Below are 23626 nucleotides of genomic sequence, written 5' to 3'. Positions count from 1 at the left end.
CAAGAAGAGAATTCCAATTAAACTGAACAAGTCCATTTACTGAGCTTCAAATGGCCCCATGGAGAGAGACGGCTATAAATTTTTTTGTTCTTCCCTGCCATATGGGGGACTGGAAATTCTCATGTGAGTATGGAGCTGTATGGCAGAGCTTTTAGCTAGAGGGTTCTGGTTGTTCCTAAAAAAAAAAAAAAGCTTTTGTTTCACAAAGACATTCAGTTTATTTTCCTTTCTGTTGTTCATCTTCCTTAGTGCACTAATTAGGAAGACAGCAAAAGAATGGATTCATTGACCTGGTGGGAGTTCATTTGGGAGGAGGAGGAGATGGAGAAAGAGAAAGGAGACGTGCCGGGCATTGTGGGAAGATGACAAAGTCCTTTAGGGCTGGGGCTATGCCATGGGGCTGTACACTGCATTGAACCTTTGGTAGGCAGAGGTGGTCTGGCCTCCTTATTCTTTTCCTTAAGCAGGAGCCAGAGGGAATGACAGCTTCAGGCTCACCCTTTCTTCGAAGCCTCTCCTGAGGACACCCTGCCCACCTGTTCTCAGAAATCCCCACCTGGACCCAGTTAGACACATTTTCACCAGCCCAAATTGAAACAAAAACAAATAAGTTCAATGTAATTAGTTTTTCATCCTGCTAAATACTTTCAATTTAAAGACTCATTTTTTTCTTCCAAGGTCATGTCTTTCCTACTTGTTCTAGTAGTAAAATCTCCCTTCAGTGATAGAAAATAGTGGTTTTCTTTTTTCTGTCCTTCCTTAGCAAAAGTAAAAGTTGACAAAGCTATGTCACCTCCCATTAAACAAAACAAAGCAAAACAAAAACAAACAAACAAAAAAACCAATGGCTCAGAAAATCCCCAAATCTCGTCTCATCCATGTTCTGTACTTTGGTTCCTCTCTTCTCTCAACTATGATGATGGTATTAAACGTTGGATGTTGAGTCTCCCAGCTGGGCAAGAGCTCAAAGGCTTTGCAGAACGTGCAAGCACCTGGACCAGGGGTCAGAAGGCCTGGGCCATCCAGATTCTCCCTCAGCCCCGTTTTCCCTATCTACAAAGTGGGAAGCATATTCCCATCTTGCCTTTCTCCTGGGGTTGGTGTGAAGTTCACCTGAGATCTTGGATGGATTCAGCTTTTTGAAGCTAGAGATACTCTGAGAACATCATATCTAGGTTTATCTGGGATAAGTTTAGTAAAGCTGCTATGATGACAAAAAATATTATGGTAACTAGCATACATTGAGGGTTACGTCCCAAGCATTGGGACAAATTTTTTCACATAGAGCATAAGCCACATGAGGGCAGGAGAGTAGATGCTTAATGTTTATTTTTGAAATGAATGGATACCTTATCTTACTCCATCCTCATAACAATCCTATAAGTAGGTATGATTATTATTAGCTCAAGGCACAGATAAGGATACTGAGGCCCAAAGACATGAAATGGCACAGAGGAGGTCATGTAATTAAACACAGGACTCTGAGGTCAACATGGACCCTGGATTCAAACCCTAGCTTCTCTGTTGAATAGCTGCCTTTTACTTAATTTTTTTTTGGACTGGGGTTTCCTTATCATAAAGTGGAGATATTCGGGGAAGCTCCATTGAAAAGCTATTGTAAAAATAAATGCAATGATGATGATACATGTAAACAATCGGCCTAGCACCTGGTGCATAGTAGGTGCTTAGTAGGCATTAGTTATTGCTGTCACCCAGAGTCTCACAGGGAGAGATCAAGAACTCCAGGGTGCCCAGATCTACTCCAAAGCTCATGTCTTAATCACATTGCCTCTTCCAGTTTACACATTTCATGAGATCCTCTTTTATGGACTATGAGTTCTGCTTTTATTCTTATTATTTTTGGTTTCGACATCTGTACAGGTTTTTGTTGACAGGCATTAGCAACTATTGGCCCAGGCTGAAGGCAAGAGGAGGAAACAAGAAACCTGCCATTGTCTTTGGCCCAGCTCCAGTCTTGATCAGCCTCCTTCTAGATTCCCTCTCTGGTTATGATAGACTTGATAGAGAGCCCTATACCACAGGGAAAGGGGTTGGCTAATCCTTGGAGCCAAGAGTCCCTCCATCATCCAATCCACCCTCCCATCATCCAGTCCACCCTCCATGCCAGCTATCAGGGTAAGCTTTCAAGGCACAAACCACAACTCATAACAGTTGCCCTTTCTCCCAATTTGGTTACATTCCTAGGTACCAACACCTCACAGGGCCTATTTTCCCATCTTCGAAATGATGATAATAATTGTACCTACTTCAAATAACTGTTTTAGGTATCAAATGAGGCAAAAATTATGTAAAGTATGTGACAGTGCCTGACACATAGTGGTGTTTTCCCCTCCCTCTGTCCATCAACCATTGCAACCCAATGAACTCCTATGCATCCTTCAAAGCCTGGTTCAAATAATCCTTTATTGGTAAAGTCTTCTCAGACATCAAGACAACATTGTCTGGCCCTTACTCTGTGCTTCCATGACACATTGTAGTTGCTTTCATCACTGCCAGGAGTGACATTCACAATATTCAATAACTAGTTGGTTGTGGGTACTGCCCCACCACAAAGGAAGCTGGCTTTGATGCTGAAGGGAAGTAGTTGTCACTTTTCAGTTTCAGGATTCTGAGAAGATCCAGAAAGTGCCAAGGAAGAGGAGGGATGGCTAGGTTGACTGGGGTTGGGTAAGGTAATGACAGGGCCTATTTACCAACTGGCATGAAAATATTTGAATATTTTAACAACTGGAGAAGGTACTGGTACTCCTGACTCAATCCCAGCCCTAACTACAAAACAATCACACTATATTGCAGCATTCTTCTGACTACTAGACTGTGAGCCCCTGGAGTTCAGGAAGAGTAGTATTTTTTTTTTCTTTTTTACAATCTATCTGTCTCCCCAGTACCTTGAACAGAGATGGTGGAGTGAAGATAAGGACCATGTGTGAGGCTGTGAGGGGTCTCTAAACTGTCTTGGGATTCTCTATTTGGATTTGGGTGCTGACCAAGCAAGAGAGCTTCAGGTTACCTTAAGCTCACCAACTAAGATTTCCATTAAGAACCAACCCCCAAATTTTCATATTCATATATGTAAATAAGTCCCTTGATATTATGCAACTGTCCTTGATTTTTTAAAAGAGCTGTGCATGTGAAATACCTGTAATCAAATATGGCATAGACAATCCTTCATGCTTGGGCTCCTCTTTACCTCCAGAGCCCATATCTTGCCCTGGAATTTTATCTCAACTCTCAATTCTAATCTTTATTTTCCCCTTCATTGGCTCACCCTTAGCTTTTCTGGTAATTGTTACCTTCCCTGCCCAACCCTAACCCTAATCCCAGTTCCCTCCCCTGTCTGCTAACCTTGTACCCCAATTAAGCATCTGAGCATCAATTGTTGTGCATTGCCTTTAACTGTTTTTAACTTGTCTGTCTCCCTTCATTGGAAGGCACAGGCTATTTTTTTCTTAGTAATTAGATCCTGAGATAAGTCAGAGCTTGACCCTTTGTAGATGTTCCATAGGTGTTTGTAGACATAAATGAATGATCAGACAGGTGATTCAATGAAAATGTACTGTTAGCTTTAACAGAGAGAAAAACTTGGGGCCAGGATCCTTGGAAAACCTTTGATCCAATCTGGAAATTTCTTCCATCTCTGCTTTTGTAATGGAGAAGATGAGAAAGGGCCATGCATGATGAGCACTCAAAGAACCAGATTCAGGGCCATGTGATTCTTCAGGGAGCCAGGCAACCTTGAGTGGGGCAGGGTAGCCATTTGGGCTACAGCTACCATTTATAATGGAAAGAAATTGGTCTGGGAAGCAGGGGCCCTGGCTCAAGTCGCAGCCTAGCCTGTGCCTGGAACTATACTACTATTACTACTACTACTACCACTGCTACTACTATTGTGGCTACTACTATCACCACTACTATTGCCACCACTACTATCACCACTGCTATTTCCACTATTACTTCTACTGCTGTTACTATCACAAGCAGTAAGCATTATGCAGCATTTACTTCTTGCCTGTTATACTCTAAAACTTTTACTTACATTGTGTCATTGAATTCTCATAACATTCTTATGAGGTAGGTCTTATTGCTATCCTTGTTTTGCAGTTTTTGAGGAAACTGAGACACAGAAACTTGCTCAAGGAGCCACAGCTGGTAAGTGCAGCCAGGATCTGGAATGTTGTCATCATATTTTTTGTCAAGTTTTGCACCTGTGTCAAGTACTGGGCTCAACAGCTGCCTTTTGAAGAAGAGACTGTTATTATCTCTATTATTACTATTATTAGTTTTTACAGATGAGGAAACTACAGCTCAGAAATATTTAAGTAATTACTCCTATCTCAGGGATATGATGTGACCACAAATTCATAATCCCATGTTTTTAAACAACTCTGCCTTGCCATAGCCCATGTAAATCATTTCCCTTCTGTGAATCTCAGTTTCCTTTCTTAGTAATCAGAGCATTACACTAGCTGAGCTCTTAAGGCCTCTCTTATAGGTACAGGTGAACCCTGGCTTTTAGCTCTTCTGATAGGGCCAGGCTCATGAAGAACAGTGAGGCATTGTACCTCAAAGCCATCAAGAACCCATGTGTTTTAGGAAAGCAAACTACCAATAGCCAATCTGGTAACCTCCCCAGCTTGTGTGGGTGGACAGATCTAGCTTTTTGTAACATCTTGACAGACATGTCTTATTGGAAAACCATCCCAGACCTGTAAGAAAGTATAAGCCAGTTGCTTCCAATGGCACTTTTTAGCTAGGGTCAATTGGGACCTCCAGATGGACCACCACGAATACCATGATCAGGGAGATTAGGCATCCTTTGCTAACTTAAAAACATTCCTCTACCTCTTCATGCTCATATTTCAAATTTATCTTTACCTTTGCCACAATCCTCCTGGGAGACAAGTGGGATAATCATGCCCATTTCTCAGGTGAGAAAGCTGAGGTTGAGAGGGGTAAAATGACAAGTCCACCCAAAACAAGACTCAAATCCAAGCCTCTAGACTTTGTCATGCTGGGAAGACCCCTTTTTAGGATATTTGTGTGAGAGAGAGTACACAGGTGGGCATTTGCCATCTGCAAGGACTCAGTAACCACAGACATCTCTACCAAGAAGGGGTCTGGGGACAGTTGCAGATGGTTCCAGGTAGGCAGAGGATTTGGGTAAAACTAGACCTTGGTGATGCTGGGTGTCTTGACTGGTAAAGAAGTTTCCTGGAATGCACTGCAGATAATTATTGTGTCAACCAGGCCCAACTGTTGTCATTGCTTTCCCTTTCTTGACATCCCCACAAGGACCCCTGAACTTTTCCTTGCTTCCACCTCATCCTTCCTTAGGGAGCATCTACCTGAAATTTTCAAGTTCACATGTAGCTAGAGAAGACAGTCCCTTTCACAGCTGTTTGCTGCAATTGTAGACTCTATCAATGTTGACTCTCTTCCTGTTAATCTGTCTGTCTCTTTAGAGTCTACAAAAGGCCTTCATGTACTTTATCTTATTGGATATTCCCAACAATCCCATATGGAAGTGGTATTTACTTCAAGTTTACCAATGAGAAAATGGAGATTAAGTAATTTGCCCAAAGCCACACAGCTAGGAAGTGGCCACACTAGAACTGAATTCAGATCCATTTCTAAGTCTCTTGCTCATGGTGTCAAACTATCTGAAGTCAAAATTCCAGCTTGTCCTTGTTGACTTGGGGCAGCACCGCTTAATTCTATTCAATGCTCTGTTGCTAAATTGGATTAACTCTTGCCTTGCTCTGGGGCTTTACCCTAGCCCTTAACCTCTCTGCGCCTTAATTCTTCTTTCCCATCTGTAGAAGGGACTAGTGAGAACAGCTGTGACCTCAACTCCCAAGACCTTGTGTGGCTACATGAGAGGATGCAGGTCAAGAGCTATGACCTCCTTGGAAGAAAACTGTCATATAAATTCAAGGTAATGTTTATAGGTGAAATGAAATCCCAGCTGCCAACCAATATTGCCATCCAGCTGGCATAAAAGATGCAGACTTCATGTAAAAGCTGGAGTGCCTCTGTTATGTCAAAGAGCCCTTCTTTTCCTTTCTCTCCCAAAAACAAACAAACAAACAAACAAACAGAAAATCCTCCTATGGTATCTTAAACATGTCTTCCTGCAGATATCACTCTGGAGACAAGTATTTATTTGTCAACATTCCCCTGATAAAAGACTGGGTATTCAGTTTTTCTCCCCCTTCCCCCCCAAATCCCCAAGCCAGTGTTGCCAAAGTCTGGTGAATGATCATTTGGTTCATCATTAATGAGGTCTGTAGCCAGTGGGATATTTTGTCAGAAATTGAATTAAAATGTATCATATACTGCCCTGAACTTGTGCCTCCATCTCCCCCAAGTGTCGTGGCCAAGGCTGGCAGAGGAGGCTGTGAAGAATACTTACTACACCCCTGGCTGACAGGTAGCCAAGCATCTGGAGGGGTTGATTGGGCGGGCGACTGGACTGGGCCTCAGGGCTGTCCTTGCAGAGGGTCTTGGAGCAGCGGCGGGAGTGCCTTCGGCGGGACTTCTGCCCTTCCTCAGGGGACCGGCCGCGGTGCCTGGGCATAGGGGAGAGAGACCTGAGGGTCTTTTGAAGGGGAGCATGGTAGGGAGATGGATGCGGGACCAACAGGATCTGAGGATGATAAAGTGTGTTTGGGGGTGTTTGTATATGTTCATATGTGATTTTGTTCCTGGGTATGTCTGCATGTGTGCGTATGAAAGCTGGACTGTGTGTATATCCATTTATTCATTAATTCATCCATTTAACCATCCATCCATTCATCCATCCATCCATCCATCCATCCATCCATCCATCCATCCAACCAGACATTTAGCCATCCGTTTGTCTAAGCAGCCATCTATTCATCCATCTAACCAACCATCTGTCCATCATCCATCCATCAGTCCAACCAACCATGTATTACCCATCCCTCCATCCTTTCATTTGTCTAAGAAACCATCCATCCATCCATCTAAGCAACCATCTATCCATCCATCTAAACATCCATCCATCCATCCATCCATCCATCCATCCATCCAGACAACCATCTATCTATCCAACCATCCATCCATCCATCCATCCATCCATCCATCTATTCATCCATCCATCCAATCATCCATCCATCCATCTAAGCAACCATCTATCCATCCATCTAACCATGATCCATCCATCCATCCATCCACCCATCTATCCATCCTTCTAACTATTCATCTATCCATCCATCCATCCATCCAATCATCCAACCATCCAACCATCCATCTATCCATCCATCCATTTATCCATCCAACTAACTAACCAACCAACCAACTAACCAACCAACCAACCATCCATCTATCCATCTGTCCATCCATCGTCTGTTCATCCATTCAACTAACCATCCATCCATCCATCCGTTTGTCCACATAACCATTCATCCATTCATCCATCCATCTAACCATTCAGCCATTCATCCATCCATCTACCTAACCAACAATCTATTCATCCATTTATCCACCTATCCATCCATCTATTCATTCCTTTATTTATTCATTCTCTAACTTGTTCATTTGACAAATACTACTTCACGTATCTGGAACTGCTTTGGGGTCTGAGGATGCAGCTTTAAAACCAGAAAAGGTCCCCATCCAGATTAGTTATTCAGTTTAATGTCACTTGTGTGCCTCCCTGATTGTCTGTCATGTGACTGTGTGTATGTCTGGGTGTGTCCATCTGTGTTTCCATGTGTTTGTCTATAAATGTAACTGTGTATAACTGTGTGTCTTTGTGTATGTGACTTCGCCATCTGTGAAATAAAGACATCCTGTTGACTGTCACCCAAAACTTTGGTGAAAAAAAATGGCTGACAAAAATGACAGAGATGCCTTCTGCAAGTTTATCACGTCTAGATCTGGCTGCTTGGTCTGCAGTGAAAACCAAAGGCATGTCTGACTTCTTAGAAAGGGTATGTTTGGACTCTGCATATCTCATTAGTTCTCTGAGCCACAGGAGTAATAAAAATAGCACATTATGGATTTGCACGGTGTGTATAAACCTGTCTTGAAGCAGTTTCATAGTTTTCCCTACAACTTGAAGACATAGACAGGGCAAGGTATTACTTTCCCATTTTACAGATGAGGGAGCCAAAACTCAGAGATGTTTAGGGATCTGCCTGAGGTCAAACAGCCTGAAAGCGGCAGAGCAAGGGTCAGGGAAGTTTTTTGGCCCTCTAGGAACTAGTGCCTCTGGTTCATGCCCTGGAGTGCCTCTGACTGCTCTGTGGCTTGAAAATCACGTTTCTACTGAATGTGTAACCTGTGTGCCAGCTCTCAGTTTGCTTCCATTTCTGCTAGGAAGCTCCTCAGCTCATTGGCACTGGGAGCTCAGATGCCAACACCATCAGGAGGAGATGGGACAGCAGAGGAGGCCTGGGGTAGTGTATGTGATGTTAACCATTTATCTAACAGGTAAGTTCCTAGAGCCTTGTATGATTCTCTGGCCCAGGCCAGTAGGGCTTAGCTGCCGAGAGACAATTCAGCCTGGGGTGTAGGTGAAGTGCTCAGGCTGAGTCACACCAACTTGGCGCCTATTCCAGCACTGCCAGACACTTCCTAGCTATGTGACCTCGCTCAGATCCCTTTGCCCACCAAAAGGCAGTTGTCTCTGCTGTAACAGATCAGAGATGTGGTTTAGCTCATTTGGACAACGTCCTCCAGAAAGAGGCCACCAGGAGTCCACCTGGGGTTGAACAAACATTGTTGTCACTCCTTGATACCATAGGGAAGTTTCAGGTATCTCTGTAAGAGGGTGTTAGAAAGAATCTATTATAGGCTTTGGGCTGGTGATAGGTGGTCTGGGGAGCATTTACAGACCTGGAGCTTTGTTCGGAATTGGATGCTGCCAGGAAGTGGGGGTAATTCTGATTGGGTGTCTTCATCAATCTTATCTAGAAAGAGTGAGGACTAGACCAAGGCTAAGGCTGACTGCTGAGGAAGCAGCAGTCACTCATATTAGGCAGGGTAGAGAGATGCTTGGTCACTTTTGTGTTTTGTGCAGTGTTCTCATCTGGGCTCAGACTTGATTACAGAGGGGGCTTAGTTTTGTCTTGAGCAATCAGGGCTGCAGAGTGGCCTTGTTGGATGGTGATATTCTTGGAAATTGTTGATGTTCAGCAGAAACACCAAGGTCTAATCTTGATAGTAGGTACCAGGGACCTCTTTCTGAAATGCTTCCCACACATTGCCTGGGGAGATTTAAAAATCTCACTGTTCTGGTCTCCATCTCATCTGGATTAAATCAGAATGTTTAGAGGGTGGGATCCAGACATTGGCATCTTTTAAAACTTCCCAAGTGATTGAAAAGGGCAGCTGAAGTAGAGAAGCACTGGCATAGCACATGGTGTTATCAGAATGATAAGAGAGAAAATGTATTGAAACTCTTAGCGCAGTGTCTGACACAGAGCAGGATTTGGGTAAATATTCCTCTCCTGCCTCCTCTTTCTCCTTCTCCCCCTTCTACCTTCTCCTTCTCCCTTTTTCTTTTCTTTTTCTTTCTTTTTTTTTTTTTTTTTTTTTTGAGACAGACTTTCACTCTTGTCACCCAGGCTGGAGTGCAACGGCAGATCTCGGCTCACTGCAACCTCCATCTCCTGGGTTCAAGTGATTCTCCTGCCTCAGTCTCCCGAGTAGCTGGGATTACAGGCACCTACCACCACACCTGGCTATTTTTTGTATTTTTAATAGAGATGAGGTTTCACTATGTTGGCCAGGCTGATCACGAACTCCTGACCTCAGGCGATACACCCACCTTGGCCCCCCAAAGTGCTGGGATTACAGGCGTGAGCCATTGCACCTGGCCCTTCCTCCCTTGTTCTATAGACATTCTGCTTTATTTGGGAAAAGTATGGCCAGGGCAATGAAATTTTAAATCTCCCCTGGTGATGTGAACAGAGAGTCAAGTGTGAGATGCATTTGAGAAAGAAAAAAGCAGCCCCTCACGTCTGGAAACTGGAGGTCTCAGTGTCCCCACTGAATATCAACAATTCCAAACACCAACAAAGCCCCAGTTCTTATTCTTGCTCTTCTCCTTCCCTTCCTGCTTCTTCTCATCAACAAGATGCCTTCTCAGGTTGGGACGACCAATGTATTAGCATAGAGAAGGTCCAGGTTAGGAGAAAACGGACTTGAAAAGGCATTAGAATGAATCTGCTACTTTGCACTGTTTGGTTTTACATAGTTTGCTTAACTTCTCTGTGCTTAGAGTGGTCCCTTAGTGAGAGTGCGAAGTCTAGAGCCACGCTCCCTCATTTCAATCCTGTCACTTAGTTGCTAAGAGACTAGCAAATTCCTTAACCACCCCCCCCCCATGCCTCAGTTTTCTCATATTTAAAATGGGGATAACAATAATGCCCACTTCTTAGGGTTGTAGAGAGGATCCTGCAAGTGGATGCACAAAGAGCAGCTAGGGCCCTGCATGGTGGCTCATGCCTGTAATTCTAACAGTTTGGGAGGCCGAGGCAGGCGGATCACCTAAGGACACTTAAGAAAGCCCTTTGTAAAAAACTTTTTTTTTTTTTTTTGAGACGGAGGTTTGCCCTGTCGCCCAGGCTGGAATGCAGCGGCATGATCTCAGCTCACTGCAACCACTGTCTCCCGGTTCAAGCGATTCTCCTGCCTCAGCCTCCGGAGTAGCTGGAATTACAAGTGCCCGCCACGACACCCAGCTAATTTTTTTTGTATTTTTAGTAGAGATGGAGTTTCACCATGTTGGCCAGGCTGGTCTCAAACTTCTAATCTCGTAATTCGCCCACCTGGGCCTCCCAAAGTGCTGGGATTACAGGCATGAGCCACTGCACCCGGCCTCTCCAGCACTGTCTCTACAGGGAAGTGGTGCCAGCTGCTGAGTGCGAGGAAGGGGGCCAAACCCTGTGCTGGAAGTGTGGAGGCAAAGCTAGTGTTCACAGTGTCTTAGCCTGGGCTCGGCTGTGGCTGACAGAAGAGGATCCTGGGGCGAGGGGTTACCTGCTCTCACAGCTTGAGGGGCGGGACTCCGAGCTCTGGGACCGCGAGGGGCAGCGGTGGTGGCGGTGGCGGTGAGACTTTCGGGGCCGGCTTCGAGATCTTGGGGGGATGAGAAGGAACGAGTCAGAGGAGAGGAGAGAGAGAGTAAAAAAGGGAGAGAGAGAGATTTGATCTTGTGACACCTGTTTTTCCCTTGCACTCAAGTCACCATCCCTCCCGAAGTTCTCCATCTCCCTCGACCCCATGCGTTAGTCCAGCTTCCTGCCTGGGTGTTGGGTGGAGGGTTCCTGTAACCAATGGTGCTGAACGCGGGTGAGCAGAGAGGGGTCCTCTGGAGGGAATGTGGATGACTCAGGGTCCTCCCCGCTCCCCAGATGACACCCTTGGCAGAAAGTCACTTCCCTATATCTCCTCTGCATCACTCATGGTAGGCACCTCAGTGTCACAGAGCTTCAGGGGTCATTCAGGGAGCATAAATGTGTGAATCAGCCAAACACTAACACAATATCAAGTGGAGGCTTGAGTTAAAACAGAAGGAGCTGCTTTGCCTCCAGAATATTTGTGTGGTGATCCTCTAATTTTTCAAGTGAATGTGGAAATACAGATTTTTAGGTAAAATATTCTTATTTTAAACGGAAGCTCATTTTTTTAAAGGCACCTTTTTGGGCAAATGAAACACATTTGCAGAGTAAATCAGGCCTTCAGGCTGCCAATTTATAACCTCAGACCTGGAAAATTAAATCCAGGTTCTTAGCATGGAATCAAAAGCCTTTCAGGATGGGCTACAAACCTCATCAAAAACAAAAATTAGAACAACAACAATTACTACCGCTACCACTAACAATGGTGTTACTACAGGTTACTTCGGCTACTTCTAAGTAGTAATAATTCGGAAATAGTAGTGGCAGTGGTAGTGGTAACTGAGGATATATAAAGGACGTCAATGGTTTGGGCCAAACAAGAAAGCCAGTGGGAGTTAGAGATGATTCTATTGGGACGTAACTTGGTTATCTCAACAAAGGACTCAGGGATTCTTCTAATGTAATCATCAGACCATATCCCTTCCCTGCTTAAAACTTTCCCATTGCTCTCATATTGAGTCCAAACTCTGATCCTGAATCTCAGGCAGCTTTTGGAGCTAGCCCTGGCCTAGTTCTCTGGCCTCACTCCTTGTCTTCTGCCCTGGCCTGGTGGGCTAAAGCAGCTCTGAACTGTATGTATGCTGGCTCACACATTTTCCAGTTCATGATGTCTTAGGGATGATGATGACAACGAAGGTGATGACGACAGGTAACCCGCATCTAACACATATTTCATGCCAGGCACTGTATTCTAAGCATTTTTCTTAAAGGGATTTATCTATTCCTCATAACAACCTACGAAGTAGGTTCTCTTATTATTCCCATTTTACAGATGAAGAAACTGAGGCACAGAGAGTTTAAACAACCTGCTTAACTTGTAGCCTAGAATGGTTACTTCCCATCCTCACCTGTGGCTTAGACGCTGCCTCCTGTGGGAGGCCACCAAGCCCTTTTTCCAGTGCCTGTGTTCCCACAATGCCCAGGGTTTCATCTGCTATGCTGTGACCAGCCCTACATCTGGCTCCTGTGAGCTCTTCAAGGCCAGGACAGTGTCTGGCTCATCTTTGTCCTTGGGCCCAGCACAGGGCCAGTCACCTAGTAGGGCCTCACTCATTAAGGGATGTGGAATGAAAGGAAGCTGACTCACTCCAGCAGCCACTTGCCTGGAAGCAGCCCTGATCATGGACTTAGCAAGAATAAGCCATCGTTTATCTTGAGGATGCCTTATTCTTCTTGCTTTTTTCTCTCCTGCCTCTTGTCTTTTGGCTTGCACAAGCTTTCTGATGCCCTGCTAGCAATTTCTGGGACTTATCCAGCTCTTGCCATCGGGGAGGGTGGCCACCTTGCTGCCCTTACGCAGGCAGTCCTTGTCTCAGTGATGGTCCTTCCTAGCGCTTTTGATGTCTGGACTTAGCCCCTGACTCTGTGGCTGCCTACCCTGGGGCCCCACTGGTCAAGTGACACCGAGATTGCTGAGAACGCGTACTCTATCTGTGCTTAGTGTGAAAGCACATTCAATACATGTGGCCAATAATTGTTTCTTGACTTGAGCTGAACAAATTCGATGATAAGGAAGCTCTTCCCTGAGCTAACTCAAGGATCTACTGCTTTCTTCTGGAGCATTCCCCAGGCCTCTGTGGTGGTGGCTGAAATACCCTCCTTCGTGCTGACCTTGGGTGAAAAGACCGTTTGGGGCAGCAAAGCTGGGCACCCTCCCTCTGCATTCCTGCCTCCTCTTTTTTCTCCCTGGCAGCCGACTACCTTTCATCTTATTGTCTTTGATCCTCTCTTTAGAAGCTTCTTGGCGGGAGATAAAATATTAGTTGATTGGAAAACACACGCACTAACATTTGCAGGATATAAAGTAGGTAGGTTGTAACCAAATTTACTTTTAATTTGGCTGGGAACTGAACTCCACAGGCAGCAGTGGCTGATTTGAATTTCTACTACCAGCTATAAACTGTGAAACAGCTGGGGCCCCAAGACTGGAGCTAGGAGCTTCATTGACATCTCCACACTGAAAATCCAGCAGTCAGGACATGAATTCATACACATGCTCACGCACGTGCACCCTGTGACCACACCCCCATGACCACCCATGCACAGGTAAAAACCCCCATACAACCCCTGTGCACAAAATGTACAGAGGTACTTACACCGTGCACACACACAGTGCATAGAATTCAGTGTGCCCTGTGTACACCATTCACGTTCATGCTCACACAAGCACAGACACACAAATGCACTGGTGTAGGCACAAATATAGACCACACAATGTTCCCATATTGTATACATTTGTACACACAGTGTACAAAAATGTAAAAATGTGCAGATGTCGACAATGTGCACACTAGATATATACATATTGCATATAAATATACACACAATGTACATACAAGATATACTCACAAGGGACATGCCAGGCACACACATGCACACTTTCATGCAACATAAACAAGCATGCATACACATACACATTATATACACATGACCCAGTGCACTCATACATACCTAAACCTACAACACACGCAGTTATGCCTTTCTGTCCCGCCCTCTCTCTCCTTCCTTCCTTCCTTCCTCCCTCCTCCCCCTCCCTCCCTCCCTCCCTCCCTCCCTCCCTCCCTCCCTCCCTCCCTTCCCTTCCTTCCTTCCTTCCTTCCTTCCTTCCTTCCTTCCTTCCTTCCTTCCTTCCTTCCCTCCTCTCACCTGCTCACCCTCTCCTCCCTTTCCCTGTTTATTTGTCAACTCTAAGACTCTGGCTTTTAAGAAGCCAGAACCCCCAACTCCTCCAACTGATGAGTACATTCCAGGTAGTATGTACTTACTGTTTCTTGTGCCTCTTCTCATCTCTTCTTTTGCTTTTTGGACTAGAGGAGCTAAACAAGAAATGGTCAATTAATTGAAAGACACAAAATTCTAGTTAAAGATAAACAAGTAGTTAAAATGCTTAACACACAGTGTGAGATCCAGGCAGTTTTGGAATGGACACCGATCATTGCCTCAGACTGGAAAATTCACTGCCAACAACATTTTCATGCAGCAAGTTCGGCTAGGGATACCGACGCACATACATATGTTGAGAATGGAGTGTGGAGGATGCCAAGTTCAGCTTTGCTAGGTTGATAATAATGGCAGCAATAAAGGTAGTAATAACAATGTCTGCTATTTTTTGAGGCTTTAATTACAGGCTAGGCATTCTGTTGAATACCTGCTATCAACAACTTCATTTTATTCTCTCCGCGACCTAAGGGTGGAGGCACAATTTAACAAGTGCTCATTCTAAGGTGAACCTCAGATGGGCAAAGAAACTTGGTTAGGATTGCACAAGTGAGCTAGGATGTGGCCATGGATCCAAGACCATGCGTCCCCAGAGTCCCTGCTCTTGACTGCTGGTCAATCAATTTATAAGAGAAGCGAATGGAATATCCAGGAAGATATTTGAACTCTCATGCAGCTTGGTAGATTCTGAAATGGTCGGTCCATGCATATCCAGGTATCCAGGTTTAAATTATTTTTTTGAGTCATAGGGCAGGGGTCTGAGTACAATGGATAAGAATGACTTGGGGTCTCAGTGTAATCAAATAGAGATCAGGGAGGATGAACACACTATTTGGTAGTTTAAGCTAGACTGGTTTGCGGAGGGTCACCAAGAACCTATTACTGGCCCAGGACCTGGGAAGGGGAAATTTTATTTCATCTAACTATCTTACACCTTGAAGCTAGCCACAGGGTCTATCTTCATGTTGAGACTCACCCCAGGCAGTGGGAGAGCCAAGGACCTTGCTGACAGATCTGAATTCAATTGGACCCAAGATCTGCCTCTGCTTCTTAGCTGCTGTGTGACATCAGGGTAGTTACCCGTCCTCTCTAAAACCTGGTTTCTTCAACCGTGCAATGGGGCCGTTACTGAAGCTGCAGAGCTGAGTGGACAGACGAAATTGGCAACCAGTATCTACTTATTAAGTGAATAAATGATAGGGCTGCATTTTGCAAATTGCTGTAGATGTGGTTATTGTTCTTTAAGAAGCCATCGTCGCTCTCCTTATCCTCTGTCTACAGATTTGGGTTTGAATTTCAGCTCCGATGCCTTCTGGTTCTATCTGTGGACATTCCTGTTACAATCTGTCTTAGTCTCAGTTTCCTCATCTGTCAAATGCGAACAATAAACATATCCACTGTGCAAGGGTGTGGTAGGGATTAGTGAGAATTAAACACATCTACACATGGAAGGGACGTAGCTCAGGATCCAGTTTGGAGTGAGGACTCTGTAAGTAATAACTATTTGTGTTCACCCTAATGTGTCCAGTATAGGAGGACTTGGCCCTGTTCCTTGGCCAGATCTGGGAAGGTTTTGGTGGTGTGACAGGACCGATGTTTCCCTATGTGCCCCAGTTCAGGATTCCAACCAGTGGCAGGGGTAATGAGACATTCTGGGGTCAAGGTATCGATAGGGCTGGTCCAAGAGCAGCCACCTGGCCTGATGGAAGTAAAAAATTGGCTTGGAATGCTCAGAAAAAAACAGCTCAGATCTTCATTTTGGAGGAAACTGAGGCCCAGGAAGACGAAGGGGTCATGCCTAAGAGCACAGATGGAAACTGAGGGCTGACCTAGAAGCTGCCCAAAGCTGCTGAGAAAGCAGAAAGTTGAACAGGCAGTCAGAGAACCAGAGTCTTACCTGTGCCTTCTCTTCTTGGAGAAAGACCTGAAAAGAAAGAAAGAAAAAAAATGAAAAAAGAATGAAAGAAAAAAAAGGCAGAGAGAGAGAGAGGGAGAGAGAGAGATGGAGAGAGGGAGAGAAAGAGAGAAAGGAGGAAGGAAGAAAGAGAGGGAGGGAGAAGGAAGGGAGGAAAGGGAGAAAGTAAATATAGGTGAGTTTGAAAGTTTGTTTGTTTGTTTGTTTTCCTGGTATGAAGGTATCAGCGTGTTTGTGATCACGTGACAGGGGGTCAGGACACCTAGCTAATCCTCCTCCTCTCTTAGATTTCAGAGACTAAGAAAATTGTATGGGAGATACTGGTTTGCATTCTGAATTTCCAGATCAAAGCCTACCAGTGCTTCAGTCCTCCCCCAAAATTGTCAGTAAATCTGTCCTGGATGAGGCTGGATAGGGAAAACGTAAGAGAGGGTCTTCTGCCTTCCCTGCCTTTCCCCTCCTCCATTCTCCATCTCGTCTTCTCTCTCCCTTGTTGTGGATTCCTCCTCCTCCTCCTCCTCGTCATTACCGTTATCATCATGACACAGCCAGCTTCCACATGTGGAACTCTTACTGTGTGCCACGTTCTGTACTTAGCACCTGTCACACACAATCTCATTCAATCTTCCCCAAGCCCTGTGGAGTACTATTAACAACCATTTTACAAAGACACTGAAGATCAGAGAAGTTGATTAAGTTTCTCAGAGTCAAACAGCATCACCCATGTAGCTGCTTCTCATTCTTCAGTGCTCCAGTTGGAGGCCATCTTCTCCTTGTAACATTTTCTGAGTCCCTCAGGCTGGTTAGTGCCTCCCGTCTATTACCCCAAGCTCTGGGTGAGCCTCTGAGCTTATCATCCGCAGGGTACAGACCTCTCCATATTTGAGTGACCTATTTCCCCCCCTAGAATGTGAGAAATTGGAGGGCAGGGACTGAGTTTTGGTTTCTTTCCTGGGACTCAGAATCCTCATTCATGATACATAATGGGTGTTCAATAAATAGATGTGAAAAATAATTTTTTAAAATTTTTAATTTTTGTTCTAAGTTCTGGGGTACATATGCAGGATGTACAGGTTTGTTATATGTAAATGTGTGCCACGGTGGTTTTCTGCACCTATCAACCCATCACTAGGTATTAAAGCGCAGCATGCATTAGCCAGAACAACGAAAAAAATTTTAAAACTCAGAAGCCTTGCTAACTGGGGAGACAAAAAAAAAAAAAAAAAAAAAGAATCTCAGTGCTTTTGCTACCCCTAGCTCCCATCTCCAAAATTGACAGCTATCATTAACCAAACATTTCAAGAGCTTAGAGAGGCTGGACCAGGAGTAGGATGGTGCTCAGGAGGTCAGGGTTTGGGAAGCAACAGCAACAGAATTTCCCCTCCTAATCATCTCCCTCATATGAGCCCTACTCTGTGAAGCTCTAAGACCTGGGCTGACAGAGCAGGAAAGGCCTGTTTCTGACTGTCTGTCAGTGTCTTTCTTATGAGAAGGAACCTGTGAGTGAGAAGCCACCTGGTTTCCAGAACCCAAATATGGGAAAATTGTTCCACTTTCCCCAGCGAACCCCCAAATAGGGAGGAGCTGCTCAACAAAGGAAGGTGATAAGGTGGCCATCTAGAATCATAAGTGTGGGTCATTGTTTCTACAAAGGACTCCACGTTGGGAAAGATTTCTGACACCAAATTAACAACATTTCACTAATTAGTTTGCCCATGTCTTGTAGTAAACACAAACTCAGATCTAACATCAGTCAGGAAGTCTGGGCAGGTGGTTGACATAACCAGTGAGAACAAACTGAGTCTAAGGCCATTCTAGCAACCAGCCCTGAGATGTTGTATATCTTTTGTTCGTTTGTTTGTTTTTTTAGACAGAGTCTCGCTCTGCCGCCAGGCTGGAGTGCAGTGGAGCGATCTCGGCTCACTGCAACCTCAGACTCCCTGGTTCAAGTGATTCTCCTGCCCCAGCCTCCCGAATAGCTGGGATTACAGGCACATGCCACCATGCCCAGCTCATTTTTGTATTTTTAGTAGAGACAGGGTTTCACCACGTTGGCCGGGATGGTCTCGACCTCCTGACCTCGTGATCTGCCTGCCTCAGTCTCCCAAAGTGCTGGGACTACAGTATCCTTTTAGTCTTTTCCTTCCCCTGTAAACATACACGTGAGTGTGTGTGTGTGTGTGTGTGTGTGTGCATAGTGAACACCAGGAACACGGGCCCAGTTCATAACATCCTGTAACTACCGTCCCTGCATCCCCATGCACCAGCGTGGGCAATCTCAGCATAGCCATGTTTTTCAACATTATTCCATTCTCTAGCATGCAATGTACTGACAAGAGGGGCCTTTCCTTGGGAATTTGGAGTAAGGAACAAGACAGAGAGATTCCGTGTCTCCTTGTAACTTGGCCTGCAACATGGAGAGATGGGGCAGGGTGCAGCCATGTCCCTCATTGGGACCAGGAGACAGCGGGCACTTCAGGTCCCAAGTGGGTCCTATCAGCTTTCCACTCCTTGTTCTAGCCCCTTGCTCAGGCCTGGTTGGTCCCTGAGTCACTCCTGCTTCTTCATAATCAAGTCCTCCTCTGGCCTCAGTTAGCATGTGTGGACCTCTAGTCTTCGCAGCCACAGTCTCAGCTTATACAAGACACAAATACGTAAAAAGACATAGATAATTATTTTACATAAATGACATGATATGCTTCCAGATGACCTTTTGGTGCCATCAACTGTCCTCCTCACCCCACCTGGGGAGGCCTTGTTTGCAGAGAAAAAGGACAATACCTGCGTCGCTTATGTTTCTTGGAACTTTTCTTCTTCTTTTTCTTGACAGGCGATGGGCTATAGGATGAGGACCTGCCAGGGCCGAGAAGACACACTTCAGAAGGAGGCTCTTAAAGGCCAAGGTGGTTTCAAAAAGAACCTTCCCCAGTCCTTATACAGGGCTTTAGCTCTTTCAGGAACACACATCAAGGATAATATCCATGCTGATATTAGCTTGCATTTGTAAGCAATTTTTAATTGCTCACAAATTTAATTTTACTTTTCATTTGATTTTAATTTTTAACAAGTTACTGTAAACCATTACCTTGTGTTTTGTAAACATTATCCCATTCAATCCTTCCACACACTTCTTAGGTAGGTACAATTGCTACCCTCCCTTTTCAGACAAAGAAAATGAAGTTCAGAGGGGTGAAGTGACCGGCCCAAAGACACACAGCCAGGAAGTAGATGAGCTGGGATCCCAGTGGTTTTTGCTCTCAGTCACCACAGCACCTCATAGCTGCCTGCCTGGTCAAGCTGGAAAGGCTTCCTTCTGTCTGCTGTTCTCCCTTCAAGCTATAACCCTCCTCTCAAAGTCTCAGGATCTCTCCTTTGCCCCATCCTTTGTCTCCCTGGTAAGACTGAGCCCCTGAAGGATATCTTGCCAGGCTGTGGCTGCACGGATAGTGCCATCAAAGTGTTACCTGAGAAACAGAGCTACTCTAAGTCCATGGTGATGACTCAAGACTGAGGCTTAGGTGACCTAAGTTCCAATCTTGACTCTACTACTAACTTACAGAGCCACCTTGGGCATGTCAAGGCTCATCTCTAAGTCTCTTATTTCCCCGCTGACAAAAGACCAGGGTTGAAACAGATGAGAGGTTACAAATTCAATGCCAACAGGGCCCTCTCAGATAACATGAATGGATGAGGCAGGCTGGGTGGAAGACTGTAGAGAGTAGTGAGGACTGTGGGGAACCAGAGGGGTTCTGGCTGGAGGGGGATCTGCTTCTCAGATTAGCCGAAGATCCTGTGTAGGAATGTAGGTCTGGGCTTCTAAAGCACCTGCCTTTTCTAAGGGAGCCTCCAAAACTCCATATTTTAGTATGAAATCTCTCCATTTGGAAATGTTGACCACCAATTAAAAAAAAAAAAAAAATCAAATGACTTTGCAGGTCAAACAAAACATGTCTGCAGAAGGGAATGACTGAGAAACAATTCAGCCTTCAAGGAATCATAATGTTTGTCCCCAGACACATGCTCAGTGAACATTCATCAGATGAACGAGTCAATTAGTGAATCTTAGTATCTGAGGTTTCCTTTTTTGAAGTATTCTCTGGCCCACCCCTCAAATTAGGAAAGCCAAAGCACTTGCCCCAATTTCATCTCCTACCCTACAACAGCTAGGACTCAGAGTCTTCATCCATATTTCCCCTGGGTCCTGTTTGAGCCTGTCCTTTTAGAATGAGGCTAAGAGGTGTCTGTGAAACAAGGTTCCAGAGAATCTGGAGTTGAAGCCCAAGTCATCAGATGCTTCTCTCTGCTGCCCCCTACAGGTTTCTATAAATACTGCCTCAGAGGTTTGCTGTGATTCTCAGTTGGCAGCCCTAAGAGTTAAGCCTGCCCCTCTGGGGATGGCACACTAGAGATGCTTTTAGTCTAGTTAGTGGCAGCCTACAAGCAAATCTGGAAATCATTTTAAATATAAAATTTTTTAAAGGAATTGGAAATAGAAAAAAATTCATAGGATATCAAAGAGTCAATAGCTGGCAAACAAACAAAAAAACCCTCAAAAACCCACTTATTATCCTAGACATTTAACTAGGTAGGTGGGTGTAGTAGAACCAACCGAGGACCTGGGATCAAGCCCCTGTAGATCCTGTCACGCCCTCTGTGAGCCTTTATTTTCTCATCTCTAAAATGGGGATAATAATGCTTTCCTGGTAGACAATGGTCAGGGATAAAAGAGATATTGAAGATCACAGTGCTTAGTGTAGACCTCTGCATCTAGTAAGCTCTCAAAAAATAATTCAATATTCATGCTAAAGACTATGCTTCCTATTAGTTAGTCATTTACTACGTGCCAGGTACTGTGACAGCTGCTTCCACACGAATTTTTCTTTTAGTTTTCGTGAAAACTCAAAAGGTAGATATTATCACTATTTTGGAGAAGTATAATAAAAACAGGAACAGAGAGGTAAAGTGACGTGCCTAAGGTCACACAGCTAGTTAAGCATCAGAGAGGGGATTTGATCCCAAGAGGGAGTCACTGTCTGACTTTGAAACCCATATTTTGCCCCTGCCTGCGTCTTACAGGTTTTGTCTCTTTCTTGGTGCTCTTACCTCCTTCTCTTCTTCCGAGTGGATTTCTTCTTTTTCTTCTTTCCCCTGGAGGAAGGTGGTGGTGTCAAGTCTTTGTCATGAGAGGCACTGTGAGGAGCAAAGAGAGGAGCATTAGAGAACTCATGGTCTCCAACTCCCCAACCAGAGCTGGTGCAGCCAGGGAAGGACCCAGGTCCTTGGATGATCAAGGACCCATAGCCAGTGCCTCATTACCACCTCATGGCTGATTGGGTCACACTTCAGACTAAGTACCTAAATAAGGACTTAATACCGACTTAATGAGACAGACGTTGTACGTCACCCAAACACCAATTGATTATTAAAAACAGGGTTATAGAGGTTAACTACTCCTTAATAGATGTATTATTGAATTTGCAAATGGCTTGCCTTGGTAAATAAATCACGTTTTAAATAATTCATCAGCCGTTCAGCCCCCTCCCTCCCCAATACATCGTGTCTGTAGTTCCTGCTGGAAATTTAATAGGAGACGGAAGGTATGTTAAGTAGCAGCTGATTATTAAAAGTATATTTGCCAAGGTCTAATGTAACAAGATACATATCTTATATTGCCTCGCAGAACCTCAAAAACCTCCGTTCTTCAAGAATAATTATTTCCCGTTCAATTAAATTCAAATGCTGAGGCTGCAGTTAAATGAAGTCAAGTTATCTTCTTTTATAATTGGGGCAGGCTCCAGGGATTTTTTAAAAAAACACTATCCCATGGCAAAGGAAGATGGTTTTAGATGAAAAACTGCTTGGGAATTGAAACATGCCAACCTAGTGGAACCTTACGGGGAAAACATAATCTTACTACTAATACTACTGTCATTATTTTAGCAGTGACACAACTAGCATTTATGCACTTGCTATGTGCCAAGATTTTAATATATTAGGATACAAACACTTTGAGAATGGTATGACTTTTACTATCTTATTTTATAGGTAAAGAAACTGAGGCTCAGAAAGTTTAATTAACTTGCTGATGGCTAGACAATTAGAATGTGTCCGGGCTAGGATTTGAATCAAGGCCTGTGTGATTCCTACCCTGAGATTTTCCCCACAAAACCAGCTGCCTTCTCAAACTTGTTCATGTGGCCAATCATCTGAAAATTACCCAACTTTTTATAGAACATCATAAAATACTGCGGTATTTAATTCCATTTTAAGAATCTGGATCATTATGATTAGTAGAAAGAATGATAAAATGGCTAGAATATATGTCAGGGTCTCTATCTCCAGCAAATAAGAATCATATAGCAATATTTATAATATTTTCAAGAGAGTCACTAAAAAAATTTATCAGATGTCTTTTTATTTAAACAGCTGGAGGAGAGACTATTTATCTTATTGAGCTTTTCTACTAATTTGCTTTCCTGAATGTGGAACTTGTGATGTGCTATTTTTTTTTTAATTTTAATTTTGTACATTCCAGGGTACACTTGCAGGATGTGCTGGTTTGTTACACAGATAAACGTGTGCCATGGTGGTTTTCTGCACCTATCAACCCATTACCTAGACAGTAAGCCCAGCATGCATTAGCCCTTTTCCCTAATGCTCTTCCTCAGCCCCCTCTCTCCCCCAACAGGCCCCAGTGTGTGGTGTTCCCCTCCCTGTGTCCATGTGTTCTCAATGTTCAGCTCCTACTTATAAGTGAGAACATGCAGTGTGTGGTTTTCTGTTCTTGCAGTGGTTGGCAGAGGATAATAGCTTCCAGCTTCATTCATGTTCCTGCAAAGGACACGATCTTGTTCACAGTATGGAATACTGCACAGTATTCCATGGTGTATATATACCAGATTTCCTTTATCCAGTCTATCATTGATGGGAATTGGGTTCATTTCATGTCTTTGCTATTGTGAATAGTGCTGCAATGAACATATGCGTGCATGTATCTTTATAATAGGATGACATATTCCTTTGGGTATATACCCAGTAATGGGATTGCTGGGTCAAATGGTATTTCTGGTTCTAGGTCTTTGAGGAACCACTGTCTTCCACAATGGTTGAACTAATTTACATTCCCACCAATAGTGTAAAAGCATTCCTGTTTCTGCACAACCTCACCAGCATCTGTTGTTTCTTGACTTTTTAATAATTGCCATTCTGACTGGCGTGAGATGGCATCTCATTGTGGTTTTGATCTGCATTTCTAAGAGGGTCCCTTTTAGCAGGTTAAAAATAAACATCACAGGAATTAATTACCTCGCTACTTAACTAC

The 23626-nt window shown here is 44.3% G+C and overlaps 1 protein-coding gene across 1 annotated transcript in view; it reads right to left on the bottom strand.

Annotated features, from left to right (window-relative positions):
* Window positions 1–23626, bottom strand: part of SRRM4 (serine/arginine repetitive matrix 4) — a 172368-nt gene that overhangs the window by 18425 nt on the left and 130317 nt on the right. The window contains exons 3-8 of the mRNA XM_050747987.1: window positions 21409–21495; window positions 19087–19158; window positions 16288–16314; window positions 14438–14488; window positions 11032–11130; window positions 6434–6590 (exon numbers count right to left, since the gene is read on the bottom strand). Coding sequence (XP_050603944.1) covers window positions 6434–6590; window positions 11032–11130; window positions 14438–14488; window positions 16288–16314; window positions 19087–19158; window positions 21409–21495 — 493 coding nt within the window. The remainder of the gene's footprint in view (window positions 1–6433; window positions 6591–11031; window positions 11131–14437; window positions 14489–16287; window positions 16315–19086; window positions 19159–21408; window positions 21496–23626) is intronic.

Source organism: Macaca thibetana, chromosome 11, assembly GCF_024542745.1.
Source record: "Macaca thibetana thibetana isolate TM-01 chromosome 11, ASM2454274v1, whole genome shotgun sequence".
Taxonomy (NCBI): Eukaryota; Metazoa; Chordata; class Mammalia; order Primates; family Cercopithecidae; genus Macaca; species Macaca thibetana.
This window is presented reverse-complemented; position numbering and strand designations above follow the sequence as displayed.